This window comes from Ranitomeya imitator, chromosome 1, assembly GCF_032444005.1.
Source record: "Ranitomeya imitator isolate aRanImi1 chromosome 1, aRanImi1.pri, whole genome shotgun sequence".
Lineage (NCBI taxonomy): Eukaryota > Metazoa > Chordata > Amphibia > Anura > Dendrobatidae > Ranitomeya > Ranitomeya imitator.
In genome coordinates this window covers 969,774,193-969,796,943 of record NC_091282.1, presented here as the reverse complement: position 1 = coordinate 969,796,943, position 22,751 = coordinate 969,774,193, and the positions used below count along the sequence as shown (strand labels likewise).

Below are 22,751 nucleotides of genomic sequence, written 5' to 3'. Positions count from 1 at the left end.
GAGGACAGACGGCTGTAGGTAAGTATCTAGTGTTTGTTTTTTTTTTACTTTTAGCATGGTAACCAGGGTAAACATCGGGTTACTAAGCGCGGCCCTGCGCTTAGTTACCCGATGTTTACCCTGGTTACCGGCATCGTTGGTCGCTGGAGAGCGGTCTGTGTGACAGCTCTCCAGCGACCAAACAGCGACGCTGCAGCGATCCGGATCGTTGTCGGTATCGCTGCAGCGTCGCTAAATGTGAAGGGGCCTTTACTTTTCCAGCCTTTTGTTAACTCTGTCCCAATTTTTTTTTGTAAATCTGTTTATTAAATTTTTTAATATGTCCAACAAACAATTGGTAATAACAAAATGGATTAGAAGTCATAAACTCAACCCATTCCCTCCCCCACCCAAAAACCCCATTCTATGTCCCAATTTTTTTGAGATGTGTTGCTGCCATCAATTTTTATGAGGTTTTTTTTTTTCGAATGAAATGGAAAAGTGTTTGTCAACTTCTGATTTGTGTTCTATGTTCTGTTGTGAAATTTCCAAATCATTACAATCTTGTTTTCTTTACATTTTCCACAGTGTCCAAACGTTTTGGGATTGGGATTGTATATAGTATTAAACTGGAACTGCTTTGTGCTTTAGTTCTGTAAACAGCTTTACAGAAACTATGAAAATATAGAGTTAAAATGGCCCAAGAAATACCGTAATTAAAAAAATATGAAAAATTGGTGAAATGAAAACCATTTGAAAATTAGCATTGCAGCTTAAACATATTAGTATGTGTATACTAATAATAGTATACAGATTAAAGCTGAATCAAGTGTTTTACATAATAACATACAATATTACAACTATTTCCTTCACGTTCCAGGCAAATTTCAAATATTCTTGAAAAACAGCAATGGAGAGTCAACAACCAAAAATGGTGTTGTAAAAATTAAATTACCTAAACATCATAGTGAATCCTTTGTGTGTTCTGAAAAATGGACAATCACAGAAGCCAATGTAGCCTGCCGACAACTTGATTTTCCCCAGTAAGTATTGATACAGTTGTCAATGTCTGTTTCCTAGCTCAAGAATTGTGTTCTGAAAATAAGCAAATTATGCTGATCAACACTATTATAAACTGTATGATTTGGCATAACATTGTTAGAACTGTGTGCTTTAGTATCCCTGGTATTTGGAAACTGCAGCACAACTCAATTATTTGTGCAGCCCGGTGTCTCAGTGGTTAGCACTGCAGCCTTGCAGCGATGGAGTCCTGGGTTCAAATCCCACCAAGGACAACATCTGCAAGGTGCAGATTCCAAAGACATACTGACATTCCAAAGACATACTGATAGAGAATCTAGATTGTGAACCCCAATGGGGACAGTGCCAATAGTTTGTAAAGCGCTGCACAATAAGATAGCACTATAAACAAAGCATAATAAATATTACCATATTTTTCGGACTATAAAATGCACTTTTTCTCCAAAAAATTTGGAAGGAAAATGGGGGGTGCGAATGCAGGCTTACCGGGGGGGTTGCGGCAGTGGTCTAGCAGCAGAACCGGTGGCAGAGGTGTGGCGATGCTGCGGCAGTGGGCAGTGCGGAATGCACCTGAGCAGGGTCCCTCCCTCAGGATGCCGGCGGCAGAAATGTGGCGATGCTGTGGCCCTGTGTCCACGGTGAGCAGAGCCGAGTGCATCACCGGTTTCCCTGCGGCCATCTTCCTGAAGCCGTGGGCAGACGGAGGCTTCAGGAAAATGGCCACCGTAGGCCGCAAGCGTGCAGATTGAAATCTCGGCTGCACTCGGTTTTAGGAAAATGGCCTGAAGCTCAGGAAGATGGCTGCAGGGAAACCGGTGATGCACTTGGCTCTGCTCCACATGGCCACCGGGCCGTGGCGTCGCCACATTTCTGCCGACGGCATCCTGATGAAGGGACCCTGCTCCATGCTCTGTCTCACCGCTGGCACTGGATTCATGGCATCGCACCCTGGGACTGCAGAATTGCCCCACTTCTGCCACCACTGGCATCCTGAGGAAGGGACCATGCCTTCTATGACCTCGCTGTACCACCGCCAGCCCTCAGGTAAGATATCTTAAATTCGGACAATAAGACGGACCCCCATCTTATGAAAATCTTTTTTCTGATATTTTCCACCCCAAAATTTGGGGTGCGTCTTATGGTCCGATGTGTCTTATAGTCCGAAAAATATGGTACGTAGTGCAGTACTGTATTCCCTGCATAATCAGTTGACAGTAGTTCTGCTGTGAAGGGGAGGGCACAGCGCCATACAAAATCTTTGGCCAAATGGTCATGATTGGTAGGGCATTTTCCAAACGTGAGTAGGGGGGTTCCTGTCCAAACAGCTTTATTGTATTTTCTTATAGAACTTTTCGTTGCACCCTTGGTTTATTTTTTTTTCTTTCAGAGGTGCTACTATTGAAGCATTAAAGTACAATATCTCAAATCATGAAGAAAGCAATCAGGAGTGTCTTCAGGTGAAATGTCGGGGATCTGAAAATACTTTGGCTGAATGTAGTATTATAAAGAGCACAAGTACTAAGACAGAGCGAGCTGCTGTTTCATGTTATGACAAGAAAAATGGTGGGTATCATGGACCATATAAAGCACTAGCTGACCTCAGAACATTTGAAGATTGTGAGCCCTCACGGGCAGGGTCCTCTCTCTCCTCTCTCCTTATGTACCAGTTTTGACTTGTATTGATTAAGATTATTGTACTTGTTTTTTATTATGTATACCCCTCCTCACATGTAATGCGCTATGGAATAAATGGTGCTATAATACTAAATAATAATAATAATAGTAAGCCACTGTTGTAACTGTGATACTGTTAGGAAAAAACCCATACACTCAAAGGAATGTTATCCATAGTATAGCAACATAGTCAGGACAGTTGACGTCTTGAAGTAATGATTTAAAGGGGTGGTCCAGGAATTTTTTTTTACTATTTGTCAAAAAAACTAGCAGGCAGGTAGTTGCTAACAGAGGCAACTACCTGCCTGTTGTATCCAGCGCTGGCACAGAGCGATCATTGACTGTTTTTGCTCCACATCAACAAAGAAGCTCTTCTTCTCCAGGCAATCGAATCGATGGAGCATGACTGCCGACATCATGTTGATTGGCAGCCGGCTCCCCCAGTTAGGCAGCAGGGAGGCGACTGTCAATCAGCATAACATCTGCAGTTCCACTCTGTCAACAAAGCAGAGCAGAAAAAAAACACCTTTCTGTTGACGTGATGTTAGTAGAAGCAGCTGAATCGCTGGCAGGAGCGATCTGTGGCCGCTCTGTGCCAGCGAAGAACAGGGCCGTGCACAACAGGCACGTATATTCCCCCTAAGATGAAGTGGTCATAATGCAGAGCTGGAGAGACTGCAATGCATAGTTTTCCATATCCTCATAGTATTTGCTAGCAACAAAAATGCTGTTATTTTTCCCATTTATAGGATGCAAAATTACTGATTGCTTTCTAATAGTTGTTTTTAAAGGGAACCTGTCACCCCCAAAATCGATGGTGAGGTAAGCTCACCAGCATCAGGGGCTTATCTACAGCATTCTGTAATGCTGTAGATAAGCCGCCGATGTTACCTGAAAGAGGAGAAAAAGAAGTTAGATTATACTCACCCAGGGGCGGTCCCTCTGTGGTCTGGTCAAATGGGTGTCTCAGGTCCGCTCCGGTGCCTCCTATCTTCATTCCATGATGTCCTCTTCTGGTCTTCACGCCGCGGCTCCGGCGCAGGCGTACTTTGTCTGCCCTGTTGAGGGCAGAGCAAAGTACTGCAGTGCGCAGGCGCCGGGCCTCTCTGACCTTTCCGGGGCCTCGTACTGTTGCTTTGGTCCTCAAGTTTTCAAATAGGATAATAGGAAAAAATGTACCAGACAATTTGTTACACAATTTGAGTAGGTCAGAAGAGAAGTAGCGCCATTTTGCTGGAATGGTTTGAAAGTGCCATGAGGTGATAGAACAGCAGAATATAGTGACCAGTACGTTGTAGTGCCCGTACTTTGTAGAACTCATACAGTGTGCCCAGCTTGTGCTACTGCAGACACGCACCCAGTAAATTCGGTGGACTCTCAGTCTCAACGCTACAAAAATTCCAAACATGTGGATGCAAAATGTGGTTTAGGCACACTGTGAGGCTTGGAAAAGATGGGGGGGGGGGGCATTTGGATTTGGTAGCGCAGAATTTGCTGGATTTCTTTTGGTGGTCAAGGAGTCATAGCACTTTTCCAGAGCCTCTGTGCTACCAGTAACGTGGAAGCCCCCTATATTTTCATTGACAGACGACGGGCCGGAGTGTGAACTTGCTTTTATTTGCGGATTGAGTTGAAGCTTTTACTATCTATACTAGGAAGAGGGGAGGTCAGATCATCGTTATCTGTAGCACCTTGTCCAGGTGTACTTCTCCGCACGGAGCCGCCTCGGTTTGGGATGTTTTTCAAACAAGAGAAAAAAGTGAGGATTCTCCAACGCTGATTTCTTGAATAAAACTTCACATGTATTGCCTTTCATAAAAACAGTAACGCCAGCATACCACTGACTGCCTTCCGATGTGTTTCGATGAATACGTCTTGGTCTACTAGACAGGGAAAATTGAATTCTTTTATAGAAAGCCTCTCACTCGTGCACTTGTATGCTTGGTAATTAGTTGGTGTGGGTCTGAGGAATTAATCCCTTATAGTGCTGAGGAGAGAAACATATTTAAGAAAAAAAATTAAATGCCAGATGGTGAAGGTGTAAAAAAAAATATACTCGGAAACAAATAGTGGAAAAACAAACTATGATTAATTATATTCTAATATTAAATCCTGCCTTATATTTAGACCCTGTCATGCTCTTGTTTGGAGTTTAAAAATCCAATAGGATTCTTTATTCAATATTTTCCTTTTTATATCTTTCCCTCTATTTGGTTTCATAACTTTTTCTTCCCCCATAAATCTAAAAGATCTGGTATCCCCTTTGTGTATCTGTGCAAAATGTCTGGAAACAGCTGATATATTCACTGCTGTTAGGCTTTTGTATCCGATAAATGTCTTCTAATTCTTTTTTGAGGGGACCCGTGGTACAGCCTACGTATTGTAGCTTACGTTCTGCACATCCAATTAGATAGATAACTCCTACGGTATTGCAATTAATAAAATTTTGAATTTAAATTCCTGACCCGTAGTGATAGAAGTAAATGTTGTAGTTTTTTACATTTACATATTGACAGGCTTTTGCAGGGTATATGTCCACATTTGTAAAAGCCTTTACAAGACAACCATGTTTTGTTCTCATTGATGTTGTTTTCCCTGGAATAAACTTGGTGCGAGTACCGCACTGAGTGTAGGAGCCTTTTTGGCTGTGAATCTGACTTCTGCTTCTTTTAGTTCGTCTGCTAGAAAATTATTTTTATTCAAAATGGGGAGGTATTTTTTTATAATTGTGACTATATCATCATATTTTGGACTATATTGGGTCAAAAACGTGATTGGTGTCATGTTGTAATTTTTATTTAGATAAATATTTTATCTTTTTGTCTTTCAACAATTTTTCTCTCTCTATATTATCCACTATGGAATCAGTTTTCCACAAGGAACAGTGAGAATAACCTCTTTGCCTTAGTCTGTTCATAATGATTTTAGATTCTATAATGTAATCTTGTTGACATGAGTATGCTTCTAAAATGGAATTACAATCTATGGGCTTTCAGTATGGGTTGATATTTATTTATGCTGCCAAGCTATAGTCTGTTAATGTGATATCTAAATAGGTTACCGTATATTTTTCGGATTATAAGACGTACTTTTTCCCCAAAAAATTTGGGGGGCAAATGGGGGTGCGTCTCATAATTTCGATATACCTTACTGGCTGCAGGCTGGGATCAGGGGGTGTTCTGATGTGGTCCGCTGCTGTGGGGGCTCTGCCGACATCTTGTGAAAGCCCAGAGCCCCCGCAGTGACATGCGGTGGACTGGACTCCGGGAAAATGGCTGCCGGCCGGGGGCGGCGCATATGCAAATGGAGATCTCAGCACCAAGATCTCGGGAGATGAGATTTCAGCGCATCATCAGTGGTGAAAATTATTTTTTTCTAAAAAGTCCTGACAATGCATAAAACACTTGCACAAGCAACTAATCTCTTGTTCTATTGCAGAATGTGACAAAGGTCTCTTCACTTGTGTCAATGGAAAATGCATTAATTTTAATCAAACTTGTAATGGGCAAAATGATTGTGGAGACCTCAGTGATGAACTGTGCTGTACAGGTAACTATGACAGACTAACCACTGATACAATATATAACACTAAATGGTGGCCCGATTCTAACGCATCGGGAACTCTAGAATATGCATGGCCACGTAGTATATTGCACAGCCGCATAGTATATTGCACAGCCCACGTAGTATATTGCCCAGCCACATAGTATATTGCCCAGTCACGTAGTATATTGCCCAGTCATGTAGTATATTGCCCAGTCACGTAGTATATTGCCCAGTCACGTAGTATATTGCCCAGCCACATAGTATATTGCCCAGTCACGTAGTATATTGCCTAGTCACGTAGTATATTGCCCAGTCACGTAGTATATTGCCCAGCTACGTAGTATATTGCCCAGTCACGTAGTATATTCCCCATTGACGTAGTATATTGCCCAGCTATGTAGTATATTGCCCAGTCACGTAGTATATTCCCCATTGACGTAGTATATTGCCCAGCCACATAGTATATTGCCCAGTTACGTAGTATATTGCCCAGTGACGTAGTATATTGCCCAGCCACGTAGTATATTGCCCAGTTACGTAGTATATTGCCCAGTGACGTAGTATACAGCACAGAGCCACGTAGTATATTGCACAGCGACATAGTATACAGCACAGAGCTACGTAGTATATTGCCCAGCCACGTAGTATATTGCCCAGTCACGTAGTATATTGCCCATTGACGTAGTATATTGCCCATTGACGTAGTATATTGCCCAGTCACGTAGTATATTGCCCATTGACGTAGTATATTGCCCATTGACGTAGTATATTGCCCAGTTACGTAGTATATTGCCCAGTGACGTAGTATATTGCCCAGCCACGTAGTATATTGCCCAGTTATGTAGTATATTGCCCAGTGATGTAGTATACAGCACAGAGCCACGTAGTATATTGCACAGCAACGTAGTGTACAGCACAGAACCACGTAGTATATTGCCCAGCCACGTAGAATATTGCCCAGCCACGTAGTATATTGCCCAGCCACGTATGTCACAGGTTAAAAAATAAAAAATAAACATATACTCACCTTCCGAGGGCCCCTTGTAGTTCGGTCGTATGACCGTGACGTCATGGCAGGTCCTTCTCGCGCAGGTGCGCAGGACCTGTGATGACATTGCGGTCACATGACCGTGACATCATGGCAGGTCGTTCTCACGCAGGACCTGTGATGACGTCGCGGTCACATGACCGTGACGTCATGGCAGGTCCTTCTCCCATACCATCCTTGCCACTGGAACCTGCCAGTTGCATGGAGTGGTCACCCGAGCGTAGCGAGGAGTGGGAAAGGCGGCAGAAGGTGAGTATATAATGATTTTTTATTTTTTTCATTATTTTTAACATTAGATGTTTTTACTATTGATGCTGCATAGGCAGCACCAATAGTAAAATCTTGATCACACAGGGTTAATAGCGGCGGTAACGGAGTGAGTTACCCGCGGCATAACGCGGTCCGTTACCGCTGGCATTAACCCTGTGTGAGCGTGGACTGCGGGGAGTATGGAGCAGGCGCCGGGCGCTGACTGCAGGGGAGTAGGGAGGGACTAATCGGACTGTGGCCGTCACTGGTCACGGCAGCCATGACAGGCAGCTGGTGAGACCAATCGGCGACTTGGATTCCATGACAGACAGAGGCCGCGACCAATGAATATCCGTGACAGAAAGAAGGACAGACAGAAGGACAGACAGAAAGATGGAAGTGACCCTTAGACAATTATATAGTAGATTTAATTATCATATCTTTCCTATTGCTAGGGCATACATTGACACTGGTATTACATTCATTTTCATATGTAATTTCAGAATGTAAAAATAGCTTCCACTGTAAAGCAGATGTATGCATCCCAATGGAAAATAAGTGCAATGGTGAGGTGGATTGTATCAGTGGTGAAGACGAGGACAACTGCGAAGGTAAAATGAACATGTCCGTAGAAAAAAAAAATAAAGGGTCACTTTGAAAATATCTTGTATCTTGTTTTAAGTCTTGTGTTACCAAAAGTGTGGTTTATTCATACCAATGGAGACATAACACTAAATAAATACAACAGAACATAGAACACATACCGTATTATAAATTGAAAGTGAGACAGTTTTCCATTTAATTTGAAAAAATTAACACATTTTGAAATTGATGGCAGCAACACATCTTTAAAAAGTTGGGACAGTCCATTTTGTGTGGCATCTCTCTTCTTTTTATAACAATTTGTAATCATCTGTGAAGTGAGGAAATCAATTGCTGGAGCTTTGGGAAACGAATTTTGTCCCACTTTTGCCTGATGTAGTAAAAGAACATGGAAGTTGTGCCCACATTCACCCTTGTTGATATGTGCTGTGCTGTGATATGATGCATTAAAATGTTTTACATTGTTATGTGATAGAGATATGTCCTGCCGAGCAATCGGTAGTGAGTAGGTATGGATAAAGAGTTGGGACTAGCACAGAGAGCACTTCCTGATAGTGAGTCAGTTCTTTAGTTTGAGCACTCAGCGGGGCCGCATGAGTTGGGTGTCCCCAAAGTGAGTGGAGACCAAGGCAGTGGATAGTCTGATCCTGAGTAGTGATGAGCAAGTATACTCGTTGCTCGGGTTTTCAAGAGCACGCTTGGGTGACCTCTGAGTATTTATGACTACTTGGCTCGGAGATTTAGTTTTCATCCCGGCAGCTGAATGATTTATGGCTGCTAGCCAGGTTGAGTACATGTGGGGGTTGCCTGGTTGCTTAGGAATCCCCACATTTAATCAAGCAGGCTAGTAGTTGTAAATCATTCAGCTGCCGCAATGAAAACTAAATCTCCAAGCAGTCATAAATATTCGGAGGTCACCCGAGCAACGAGTACACTCGCTCATCACTAATCCTGAGCAGAGAAATGAAAAGCGATAGAAAGACAGAGTGATTTACTAGAGACAGGTCCTGGGATAGGATGACTAGCAGTATGGCCCCGAGTTCAGAAGATGGAGAGGTAACGGGCCAGGACAAAACAGGGAACGTGAGATGAAGAGAGTGCCCTGGGCGGTAATTCAAAGGTGTCAGCAAGTGAAGAAGTAAAGTAACTGCCATAGTGGTAAACTAGTTCCCCTAAGGTAAAGGAGGAAGCAGAACGGCGGGTTAAGGACAGGACTCTAACTTACTGGACCGTAGTACTATGCTTGGTTGCGGTGAAGGCAGAGGAATTTGGGGGCAGAAACAAGTAACCTGGTAAGAGGTACAGAGACTGTGTGTGAAGATGCTCCTTGTTGTAAAGGAAACGTTTGTGAAGTTATGCACCTGCTATCTATTGAACATAATTCCCACAAAGTTAAGGTTAAGTAAAAGTCTGTTTATTTTTGAGTGGTGGTCTCCCTCACTGAACTTCTTCAAGATCCGGGCCTGGCGAGCCGAAGTTGCTGACATCATGTGGCGTAGCGCCCCCATAGATGAAGCCCACACACCCAGCCAGGACCCCCTCTTCTTGTAGCATGCTGTGGCTTGAAAGACGAGTCTCTCACCCACGGCTACCGCCCTGCACCACATTACAGTAAGGCTACGTGTGCACGTTGCGGACATGCTTTTGTAAAATTCTACGCGGTTTCTGCCTCTCAGCAGAAAACACAGTTGAAAATCCATGTGGATTTTCATGCGGATTTGTATGCGTTTTTTTAAGCTAAATAAAGATATATTATTAAAATAAAAAAGAATTGTGATGTAATTTCCTTTTTCAACCACTTCTTTTTCATTCTCCATCGAAGACCATAATATCATTACATACCATGTTCAAATATAATGTTTACACAAACAAAACAAATATAAGTGAATATGTTATAAATACTGTATATATATAATACCAAGCCCGAGGTTTAGTAATGAACAGGTGTCAGCCAGATACCCTCATTAATAAAACGGTACATAAAGAGTTAAATAAAGACACACACACAAAATTCGCGGGAAACGCAATATTTATTTTTAAAAAAATTTAAAAAAAAATTATGTGGGCTCCCGTGGAATTTTCATAACCAGCAGAGGGAATGCCGACGGCTGAGGTTAATATTCTGGCAAGGAGCCAATAGCCTTAAAGATTCCCAGGCTATTAATATCAGCTCACAGCTGTTTGTTTAGCCTTTACTGGCTAGTTTACAGGGGAACCCCAGAAAAAATTGACATGGGGTCCCCCTATAAAATCGAACCAGCAGAAGCTAGGCAGACAGCTGCGGGCTGATATTAATGGCCTGGGAAGGTGCTATGGATATTGGCACCCCCCAAGCTAAAAACATCAGCTCTCAGCCGCCCCAGAAATGGCGCATCTTATAGATTCAACAATTCTGGCACTTAGCCTCGCTCTTCCCACTTGCCCTATAGCGGTGGCAAGTGGGGTTCATATTTCTAGGGTTGATGTCACCTTTGTATTGTCCGATGACATCAAACCCACGGCTTAGTAATGGAAAGGCGTCAATAAGACACCTATCCATTACTAATCCTATAGTTATATGTTAAATAAAGACACAGCCATAATAAAGTCCTTTATTTCAAATAATCACACAGACTCCTTTATTGAACCTTAATTTACCATACTTACTGAACGCCTAATCCCCTACTCCTTTGTCTCCTGCAACAAAAATAAAATAATAAACCAACATATAATACTCCCTGTCCAACGTAGTCCATTTACCGAGTGTCCCACGATGATCTCACGTGTAGAACAGTCACATCGGGAGACGTGACCGCTCTACCCGGCCTCCACTGATACACTGACAGGAGATGATCGCTCCCATAGTGTATCACTGTGCTGCCGTGAGAGTTCACCGGAGTTCATCAGCTCCGGAGCTGTCATTCATGGCACTACCGCTGTGTGAGAACTTTCCCACGCAGCAGTGCCGCAAGTGCCTGTCAGTGTATTGCCGGAGGCCAGGTAGAGCGAGTCACATCGGACTTTGGACTCTTCTACACGTGAGATCGTTGTGGGACAATCTGGATTACCTGGACTATGGCGGACAGGGAGTATATGTTGGATTATTATTTTACATTATTTCTAGGAGACAAGGGCGTCGGGGATTTGGTGTGAGGTGAATAGAATGGGTTTTTATTTTTATGTGAATATGTATGTAATCTTAGGTATTTTTTAATTCTAACTGTGAGCACAGGCGCCGGCAAATGATACTACTCTCCAATCAGCGGCACCTGCTGCCACTGTTATCAGTGACAGCAGACATAGCCCGATGGAAGCAGTACTCTCATCGGCCCACGCCTGCATGTTTACCGCAGGCCACCGCTGCGGGTCACAGTCAGCTGTGGGATCATGCTGACATCTGGCAGCATGATCCCGCAGCGCTGTGACCAACAGTACCGGCGGTAGCATTACCGCACACAGCCGCACACCCATGCAAACACCCGTACACACACGCAGACACCCGCATACAGCGGCACACACACGGAGACATCCGCACACACATTCTCCGCCCCCACACTCTTCCTCCTTCTGACATCATTTTTTTTCTGCAGCGCTTTTTGCACGCAACTCCACAGCAAATCCGCAAACCTTTTTATACCTGCGGTTTTGCTGTGGATTTGACTGATTCAATGGAAGTCAATTGGTGCAGAAACGCTGCAGATCCGCAAAAAGAATTGACATGCTGTGGAATGTAAAATGCTGCAAATAAGGATGGAAATTTCCGCAGCATGTGCACAACAATTCAGGAATGCCATTGATTAACATTGCTTTAATAATCTATTGCAGATTTATAGCATTTTCGCATGGAAAGAACGCTGCAGAAATGCAACAAATCCGCCACGTGTGCACATAGCCTAAGACTCCCGCTGCTCAACAGTTCTGGGACTTCTTTGTTGAATTTTACATTTCATAATGCACCAAGTGTTTTCTATAAGTGAAAAGTCTGAACTGCAGGCGGACAGGTCATCACCCAAACTCTTCTTCTGCAAAGATGGATGCAGTATGTGGTTTAGCATTATTTTCGTGAAATATGTAAGGCCTTCTTGCAAAAGACATTGTCTGTATGGGAGCATATGTTGTTCCAAAACCTCAATATAATGCTCACCATTGATAGTGGCTTTCAAGATGTGAAAGCTGCCATGTCACAGACATTAGTCAGGCTTTTGAACTGTGCACTGATAACCAGCTAGCTAATCCCTTCCCTCTTGAGGACACAACATCTGTGGTTTTCATGAAGATTTTGATTCAGACACAGAACAATTTTTTATTTTTCCTTAGCCCATTTTAACTTTGGCCCAAAGAAGACGACAGCATTTCTGGTTTGTGTTAATATATAGTAACATTGGAGCATAGTTATTAAGGTTGAAGGAAAACTTTAAGTCCATCTAGTTCAACCCATAGCCTAACCTAACATGCCCTAACATGTTGATCCAGAGGAAGGCAAAAAAAAACCCAGGTGGTAAACAGTAAGCTCCACATTGGGGAAAAAAATTCCTTCCCGACTCCACATACGACAATCAGACTAGTTCCCTGGATCAACACCCTAACAAGGAATCTAGTATATATACCTGTAACATTATACTTTTCAAGAAAGGCATCCAGACCCTTCTTAAATTTTAGTAATGAATCACTCATTACAGCATCATACGGCAGAGAGTTCCATAGTTTCACTGCTCTTACAGTAAAGAATCCGTTATTATGCTTAAACCTTCTTTCCTCCAGACGTAGAGGATGCCCCCTTGTCCCCATCTCAGGTCTACCAATAAAAACATCATTAGAAAGGTCATTGTACTGTCCCCTCATGTATTTATACATTGTAATAAGATCACCCCTTAGCCTTCGCTTTTCCAAACTAAATAACCCCAAGTGTAATAACCTATCTTGGTATTGCAGACCCCCAGTACTTTAATAACCTTGGTCGCTCTTCTCTGCACCCGCTCTAGTTCAGCTATGTCTTTCTTATACACCGGAGACCAGAACTGTACAAAGTATTCTAAGTGTGGTCGCACTAGTGGCTTGTATAAAGGTAAATTATGTTCTCCTCATGTGCATCTATGCCTCTTTTAATGCATCCCATTATTTTATTTGCCTTTGTAGCAGCTGCCTGACACTGGCCACTAAATGTGAGTTTGTCATCCACCCATACTCCCAGGTCTTTTTCAGTGACAGTTTTGCCCAGTGTTTTACAATTAAGCACATAATTATACTTATTTCTTCTGCCCAAGTGCATGACCTTACACTTGTCCCCATTAAAGCTCATTTGCCATTTATCAGCCCAAGATTCTAGTTTACATAAATCCTCCTGTAATATTAAATTGTCCTCCTCTGTATTGATTACACTGCAGTTTAGTGTCATCTGCAAAAATTGAAATTCTACTCTGTATGCCCCCTACAAGGTCATTAATAAATATGTTAAAAAGAAGAGGGCTTAATACTGACCCCTGTGGTACTCCACTGCTAACCGTGACCCAGTCCGACTGTTAACCATTAATAACCACCCTTTGTTTCCTATCCCTGAGCCAGCTCTTAACCCACTTACGCATATTTTCCCCTTTCCCCATTATTCTCATTTTATGTATCAACCTTTTGTGTGGCACCATATCAAAAGCTTTTGAAAAGTCCATATACACTACGTCCACTGGGTTCCCTTGGTCCAGTCCGGAACTTACCTCTTCATAGAAGCTGATCAGATTAGTCTGACATGAACGGTCCCTAGTAAACCCGTGCTGATTCTGGGTCATGAGGTTATTCCTCTTCAGATACTCCACTATAGCATCCCTTAGAATGCCCTCCAGTATTTTACCCACAATAGAGGTTAAGCTTACTGGCCTATAATTACCGAGTTCAGTTTTTGTCCCCTTTTTGAATATTGGCACCACATTTGCTATGCGCCAGACCTGTGGTACAGACCCTGTTATTATAGAATCTTTAAAAATTTAAAATAATGGTCTATCAATGACTGTACTTAGTTCCTGCAGTACTCGGGGGTGTATCCCATCCGGGCCCGGGGATTTGTCAACTGTAGTGATTTTTAGATGCTGCCGTGCTTCATGCTGGGTTAAGCAGGTGACACTTAATGGGGAATTTTTGTTATCACTGATCATATTGTCTGCCATGGGATTTTCTTGTGTAAATACTGATGAAAAAAAGTCATTTAGCATATTGGCTTTTTCCTCATCCACCATTTCACCCAGACTATTTTTAAGGGGCCAACACTATCATTTTTTTGTTTTTTATTATTTATCTAGTTAAAGAATATTTTGGGATTATTTTTACTTTTTCTGGCAATGAGTCTCTCTGTCTCAATCTTTGCTGCCTTGATTTGCTTTTTTCAGAATTTATTTAATTTTCTATATTTTATTTATTTAATGCCTCCTCACTACTTACTTCCTTTAATTCTCTAAATGCCTTCTTTTTGTCACTTATTACGCCCCTTACAGCTCTATTTAGCCATATTGGTTTCCTCCTATTTCTAGTATGTTTATTCCCATACGGTATATACTGTGCCCAGGTCCTATCCAGGATGATAATAAACGTCTCTCATTTTCTTTGTGTATTTTTATGTCTCAGGATATCGTCCCAGTTAATTGCACCAAGATCCTCTCTCATCCGTTGGAAATTTGCCTTCCTGAAGTTTAGTGTCCTTGTAACCCCTCTATTATACATCTTATTAAAGGATACATGGAAACTTATTATTTTTTTATCACTATTACCCAAGTGACCCCCATTCCTCATATTTGATATGCAAGCTGGCCTGTTGGTTAACCCCTTCATGACCTTGGGATTTTCAGTTTTTCCGTGTTCGTTTTTCGCTCCCCTCTGTCCCAGAGCCATAACTTTTTTATTTTTCCATCAATATGGCCATGTGAGGGCTTATTTTTTTGTGAAACAAGTTGTACTTTTGAACGACTCATTGGTTTTAGCATGTCGTGTACTAGAAAACGGGAAAAAAATTCCAAGTGCGGTGAAATTGCAAAAAAAGTGCAATCCCACACTGGTTTTTTGTTTGGCTTTTTTGCTAGGTTCACTAAATGCTAAAACTGACCTGCCATTATGATTCTCCAGGTCATTACGAGTTCATAGACACCAAACATGTCTACGTTCTCTTTTATCTAAGTGGTGAAAAAAAAATGGCAAGCTTTTAAAAAAAAAAAAAAATTGCGCCATTTTCCGATACGCATGGCGTCTCCATTTTTCATGATCTGGGGTCAGGTAAGGGCTTATTTTTTGGGTGTCAAGCTGGCGTTTTTAATGATACCATTTTGGTGCAGATACGTTCTTTTGATCGCCCGTTATTGCATTTTAATGCAATGTCGCAGCAACCAAAAAAACGTAATTCTGGCGGTTCAAATTTTTTTCTCGCTACGCCGTTTAGTGATCAGGTTAATCCTTTATTTTTTATTGATAGATCGGGCGATTCTGAACGCGGCGATATCAAATATGTGTAGGTTTGATTTTTTTTTTATTGATTTATTTTTAATGGGGCGAAAGGGGGGTGATTTAAACTTTTATATTTTTTTATTTTTTTCACATTTTTTCAAACTTTTCTTTTTCTTTAGCCATGCTTCAAAAGCCTCCATGGGAGGCTAGAAGCTGGCACAACTCGATCGGCTCAGCTACATAGCAGCGATCATTAAATCACTGCTATGTAGCTGAATTGCAGGTTTTCTATAAGCGCTGACCACAGGGTGGCGCTCACAGCAAGCCGGGATCAGTAACCATAGAGGTCTCAAGGACCTCTATGGTTACCATTTAGATGCATCGCTGACCCGGATCATGTGACGGGGGTCAGCGATGCACTCATTTCCGGCCGGATGGCTGGAAGCGCCGGTTAAATGCCGCTGTCAGTGTTTGACAGCGGCATTTAACTAGTTAATAGCGGCGGGTGAATCGCAATTTCACCTGCCGCTATTGCGGGCACATGTCAGATGTTCAGAACAGCTGACATGTCACGGCTTTGATGCGGACTCACCGCCGGAGCCCTGCATCAAAGCGGGGGATCTGACCTCGGACGTACTATCCTGTCCGAGGTCAGAAAGGGGTTAAAATTAGGTCAAAAACTGATTACATTTGCTCAAACTGCAGGTTTCTGTTCTCCAGTCTATTTCAGCGTAGTTGAAGTCCCCCATAATAATGACTTCTCCTTGAGTCACTGCTTCATCTATTTGCTTTACGAGGATATTCTATATTGCTTCCATTATTTTTGGAGACTTATTACAAACCCCTATCAATAATTTATTATTTTTTTCCTCCTCCCCTTATCTCCACCCACAGGGACTCTACATTTTCATTAGATTCACCTACATTATCACGCAGGATGGGTTTTAAGGATGATTTTACATATAAACACACACACACCCCTCGCTTATCTATACAGTCATTTCTGAACAGACTATAGCCCTGTAAATTCACAGCCCAGTCTTGGCTCTCGTCTTCTTTACATGATAGAGCTTTGACTTGCATTTGTATATTGCACGGCGAACTGTGTTCACAGACGATATCCTTTTTATCACGCCGTGCTGCCTAAGGGCCCATGTATCATCCAATATTGTGTGTCAGCCTTGTCCCTTGTGCTCAAGGTTTTCTCCAGAATCTCTGAATCCGTCGATGATAGGATATTAAAAGTCTTTGCAATATTTCATCTAGGAACATTTTTCTGAAATTGTCCCACAATTATTAGACGCAGTTCACGAATTGTTGCACCTCTGACCATCTTTGCCTCTTTTTATACAGTCATGTGACTTGGACTTGAAAAATTGATCCTCCAGATGTTTTTCCTTAACACCACTTGTTTCTCCAGCCTTTTGTGTCACAACCTTTTTGACATGTTGCTACCATAAATGTTTAAATTTTGAGCTAATTTTTTTTCAAATAAAATGGAAAAAATGTCTAACATTCAACTTCTCAACTGTGTTCTGTTGAGAATAAAACATGGCTATAAGAGATGTCCAAATCATTGCATTCTTTTTTTTTTTTACTTCTTGCACAGCGTCCCAGTTTTTGGGAATTGCGATTGTGGCTGTAATTCAGACATATCTGTTGCAGTATAGTGAGAAATTACAGCTTTTAATATAACACAGGAAAAATCTTCCTTCACTGCAGATCAGAATGATCAAGTGTGTAACAAAACTATTAAAATAGCTTATTCATTTTCACTGTTATATTTAAGAAGTGAAGCATGTCATACCACTAAGTTACTAAGTTACTCAACATGACAACACATACTGCTGCCAAATGCAAGTAGTGTATAAGCTATTGTCTTCATCAGGCACATAATATTGGGCCAAATCATACTTACTAACCACAGTGAGCAATAACATGGTTTAACCCCTTAGTGACTGAGTCAATTTTGACCTTAATGACCATTGACACTTAATTTCTATGCCCTAAAATTAGAGTTATGTGACACAAAATAGTTGAAAAAGTTAGAAGAGTTAAAAGTTGACCAGCGATTTCTCATCTTTCCAACAAAATTTGCAAAACCATTTTCTTTTAGGAACCATATCACATTTGAAGTCACTTTGAGGGGCCTATATGACAGAAAGTACCCAAAAGTAACACCATTCTAAAAACTGAACCCTCGAGGTGCTCAAAACCACATTCAAGAAGTTTATTAACCCTTCAGTTGCTTCACAGGAACTGAAGCATTGTGGAAGGAAAAAATGAACATTTAACTTTTTTCAGAAAAAATTTACTTTAGACACAAACTTTTTATAATTTCACAAGGGTAACAAGAGAAATGGACCCCTAAATTTGTTGTGCAATTTCTCCTGAGTACACAGATACCTCATTTGTGGAAAAAAATTACTGTTTGAGCGCTCGGCAGGACTCGGAATGGAAAGAGTGCCATTTGCCTTTTTGAATGTAAAATTTGCTGGAATAATTAAGAGGATGCCATGTCACATTTGGAGAGCCTCTGATGTGCCAAAACAGAGAAAATCCCACAAAAGTTACCCCATTTTGGAAGCCACAACCCTCAATGATTTTATCCAGGGGTATAGTGAGTATTTTGAACTCACAGGTACGACACAGACTTTGATAACATTAGGTTGTCATATTGAATACGTCGTCATTAGTGTTGAGCGTACGTGCTCACTACGACAATTTGCTTTGGGTGCTTGGGTATGCGCCAAATATTGTGGGTGCTCGAGTGACATGCTCGAGTTTTTGCCCTGTATGTTTTTCGGCTGGTATAAGCAAAAAAAAAATGTGAGGATCCGCGATACTCCGTGCATACATGTTCCAAACTCTAGTAGCGAGCAATTGCTATCATCACTAGCCATCATATCATAATTTTTTTTATACTTTCCAAAAAACCCCAGTTCTGACGCCAACCCTAACACAACCCCAACCCCAACTGAAAAGAATGGAAAAAAAATGTTTTACTTTATAATTTTTATCTAACTAAAGGGATGATAAAGGGGGATTTGATTTACTAAAATGTTTTGCTATTGATTAGAGATGAGCGAATATGTTTGGCTCCCTCCTTATTGGGCAAACTATAGCGCTTATCGAGTAATCCACCTGAAGACCCTTGTGACCTGAAACAAATGTAAACAAAACAAACAACAATATTCCATACCTTCCGACGATCAGTCTCGTCCCACGCTGTAAATCCATCTGAAAGGGTTAACTAATTTTACAAGCAGAAGCCTGCTAATGCAGCCGCCCCTGCCTGTAAAAACCCAGCGAATGAATGGAATGTAGGTGAATGACCTGTAGTTACCTCGAGTTGCGGTGATGCGCCCTCTGCTGGATGTCCTCATATGAACTCGAGCATGGGAATATTTTCCCACGCTCAAGTTCAAGTTGCAGCAGTTTCCCATGAGTTTACAGTACAATGTAAACCTATGGGAAACCAAAAACGCTGTGCCCATGCTGCGGAAAAAAACGTGCGGAAACGCAGCATTTTATTTTCCGCAGCTTGTGAATTCTTTGTGCGGAATCCGCAGAGTTTTTACACCTGCTCCAATAGAAAACTGCAGATGTAAAACCGTAGCGGAATCCGCAATAGAAAACGCGATAAATCCGCAGAAAAAACAGCAGCGGTTTTGCACTGCGGATTTATCAAATCCGCTGCAGAAAAATATGCAGAGGAGCTTTCTATGTGTGCCCATACCCTAACACCTTCCATCGTTTATGCTTGCAAGGTAGAAGCAAAGCTGAACTTTGGGATCCTGAAAAACGCAGTAAAAATGTAGCAAGGAAAAAAAAGTAAAATCTGCATTTTGGCTGCAGTTTTTTTTACTGCTATGAGATCATGAGATCAGGTTTTGGCTGCAGCAAAAATGCAACATATGAACATTGCCTAATACAGAATTTTTCTTCTGCTGTAGAAAGATGCAAGACACTGGAAATTCAATTTTTGTTGTATTTTACTTTATAAATAACACCATAATGAAATATACCACTAAGGGCAGAAACAGACTGCCGCATTCCTCGTGTGACAATCGCATCGTAAACCTTGTACTGTCGGCCCTCCTGACCTGAGCTTGACAGCTGCATATAAATATGCGGCGCCCCAGGGTCCTGGTGGTCACTGTGGTATTGCTTTCCTCTCGGGGAGAGTGATTCTACGTTTGGAGGCAAAGAAGGATAACTGTATCCAGGTACCACATACATGCAACACATTTCATACTGCAGGCCACCAGGGGGAGCTCTTGCTCCTATTTATTAGGTCACTCCCCACATTGGTAAAAATGCTCGCCTGTAGTGAAAGTGAGTTAGGCTTCTTTCACACTTGCGTCAGTACGCGGCCGTCGCTAAGCGTCGGCGCAACGTACCGACGGACGTTGTGAAAATTCAGCACAACGTGGGCAGCCGATGCAGTGTTTCAATGCATCCGCTGCCCATTCTAAAGTCCCGGGGAGGAGGGGGCGAAGTTCCGGCCACGCATGCGCGGTAGGAAATGCAGGATCCGACGTATGAAAATACGTTCCCTTGAACGTTTTTTCATGACGGTCCAACAAAACACGACACATCCAGTGCACGACGGACGTGACATATGGCCATATGTCGCGATCCATCGGCAATACAAGTCTATGGGAAAAAAACGCATCCTGCGGGCACATTTGCAGGATGCGTTTTTTTCCCAAAATGATGCATTGCGACGGAGGCCAAACGTCGCAAGTGTGAAAGTAGCCTTAGTTGCTGGCTGAGCTCTGCTCAGTTCATTGGTCCCTGGCAGGGGTGGGATCCTGTCAGAGAACGAAGTAGAAGGACACGGAGCTGTGCATGCCCTCAGAGCTGCAGCTCCTAGAAAGAGACATCGAAGGCAGAAATGTATTGCAGCGAGCGTGCAAGGAAGTCGTAGCAAAGGAGAGGATACCAAAAGGGGACCAGCCCTACACAAGCTGCCTCCTTCTGAGGCGCAGTGTTATGACCTGGTGGTCAGGACAATAATGGACCTGGTGGTTAAGAGCACACGGAATGACCTGATAGTTTCTGATAATAAAGGACGAGCTCTGGGACGTGGGAACTCTGCTGACCGCAATCCCTAATCCTATCAAACACACTAGAAATAGCCGTGGATTGCGCCTAACGCTCCCTATGCAACTCGGCACAGCCTAAGGAACTAGCTAGCCCTGAAGATAGAAAAATAAAGCCTACCTTGCCTCAGAGAAATTCCCCAAAGGAAAAGGCAGCCCCCCACATATAATGACTGTGAGTAAAGATGAAAATACAAACACAGAGATGAAATAGATTTAGCAAAGTGAGGCCCGACTTACTGAACAGACCGAGGATAGGAAAGGTTACTTTGCGGTCAGTACAAAAACCTACAAAAAGACCACGCAGAGGGCGCAAAAAGACCCTCCGCACCGACTCACGGTGCAGAGGCGCTCCCTCTGCGTCCCAGAGCTTCCAGCAAGCAAGACAACAATAAGAATAGCGAGCTGGACAGAAAAATAGCAAACCCAAGAAATACAAGCTGGAACTTAGCTTTTGCTGGGAAGACAGGTCACAAGAACGATCCAGGAGTGAACTAGACCAATACTGGAACATTGACAGGTGGCATGGAGCAAAGATCTAAGTGGAGTTAAATAGAGCAGCCAGCTAACGAATTAACCTCGTCACCTGAGGAAGGAAACTCAGAAACACCCACCAGAGGAAGTCCATGGACAGAACCAGCCGAAGTACCATTCATGACCACAGGAGGGAGCCCGACAACAGAACTCACAACAGCGCAGAATCCCGGTAGCCGGAACACCGAGGGAGTAACGACCTTTATGCCTTGCTCCATAGACCGGCAGGATAGCTAATTTCACGTTACCTGTCCGCCCTACACCCAGGAGGGACGGTGTCACCCCTTAGAGGCTGGGGCATGATAAAAGGTAAAGAGACTGCAACCTTGTGTCCTCGTTCTTCTCTGCGCCTCTCACCATCCACCATCTACACACTGGGAAGCCCTGGGGACATACTTCACCTGTGGGAAGGTATACCATCTAGCTGCCATACCATCACCCCAGCAGACCCCTTAAAGCAGTGCCGGCACCCTGACCGTATACCACAGGTGGCGTCACGAACACAAAACTTATCCCTTTAAAGACCTTTCCCTTTTACACGGACGTCCCAGGGCCACGGACCGGTTCAGCCACCGTGACATCCCCCTTGTGAACCGAAGGACCCGGTACCGAGTACCCCACGGCCACATGGGGGCGAACAAACTTCATCATACTGTCTTGCTCAGGTCAGGAGGGTGCCAGACCAGTCCGTGCAGTACGATGCGATTCCCACACGAGAAATACGGCAGTGTCTCTGCCCTAAGGCTGAATTTAGACGTTCATGTATCATGATCCAAATGCGGCCAGTCTGTGCATCACGGTTTGTACTCAATGATACATGGACATCTTAATGAGCTCTAAGGCCTTATTCAGACGTCCATGAAACACGGTTCATGTGCAGACTGGCCGTGGGTTTCCAACTCAAACTCTACTGCCTCATACATGCCTCTATACCTGGACACCTTAATGAGCTCTAAGGCTGCATACAGACATCCGTGATCAGGAGAGCCGTGGCCAATCAGTGCATCGCAGTTTGTACTTGGACATGGAAACCTGAATGAGTTCTAAAGCCAAATTCAGATGTCTGTGAAATATGGTCCATGTACGGACCGTGATGTACAGACTGGGCATGGGTCTCTGATTCAAACTCAACAGCCTCATATATGCCTTTGTGGCTGTCAAGTTCAGAACACTACATCTTTGGCTAGTCCATGCTTCAGGGTCCATACTCGGACCAAGTTTCTTGGAGATCTGAATTAGACCTAAAAATAACTTGATATTCCGATGTGAGAACAATATGAAATATGTCTTCAGTGTTCAATCTGACTTTTAACTATGCTTTTCGAAGTTAATGTCTACTATTCTCCTTTAGATACTTCAAAACGTCCACAAGCTAAATCAGAAAATCCTGTAACCAGTGTTCCCGATGGTAACTATACGTTAAGTTTACCAGGTGAAAATGGGTAAATGTGTGCACTCACAGGTTCAGCGAGAGAGGAGAGCCATATGTCACAGGAGGCCCAAGCTTTATTTATTACATATCTTATTTTGCATGTTTCTCTTTCCCATACTGTGATATGCCATAACATTAC

General features: G+C 42.8%; 1 protein-coding gene across 1 annotated transcript in view; it reads left to right on the top strand.

The window, feature by feature from the left end:
• The window catches only part of CFI (complement factor I), a 69,592-nt gene that overhangs the window by 33,536 nt on the left and 13,305 nt on the right, over window positions 1-22,751 (top strand). Inside the window, exons 3-7 of the mRNA XM_069743847.1 lie at window positions 860-1,022; window positions 2,408-2,583; window positions 6,133-6,243; window positions 8,041-8,148; window positions 22,532-22,588. Of these exons, the coding sequence (XP_069599948.1) occupies window positions 860-1,022; window positions 2,408-2,583; window positions 6,133-6,243; window positions 8,041-8,148; window positions 22,532-22,588 (615 nt within the window). The remainder of the gene's footprint in view (window positions 1-859; window positions 1,023-2,407; window positions 2,584-6,132; window positions 6,244-8,040; window positions 8,149-22,531; window positions 22,589-22,751) is intronic.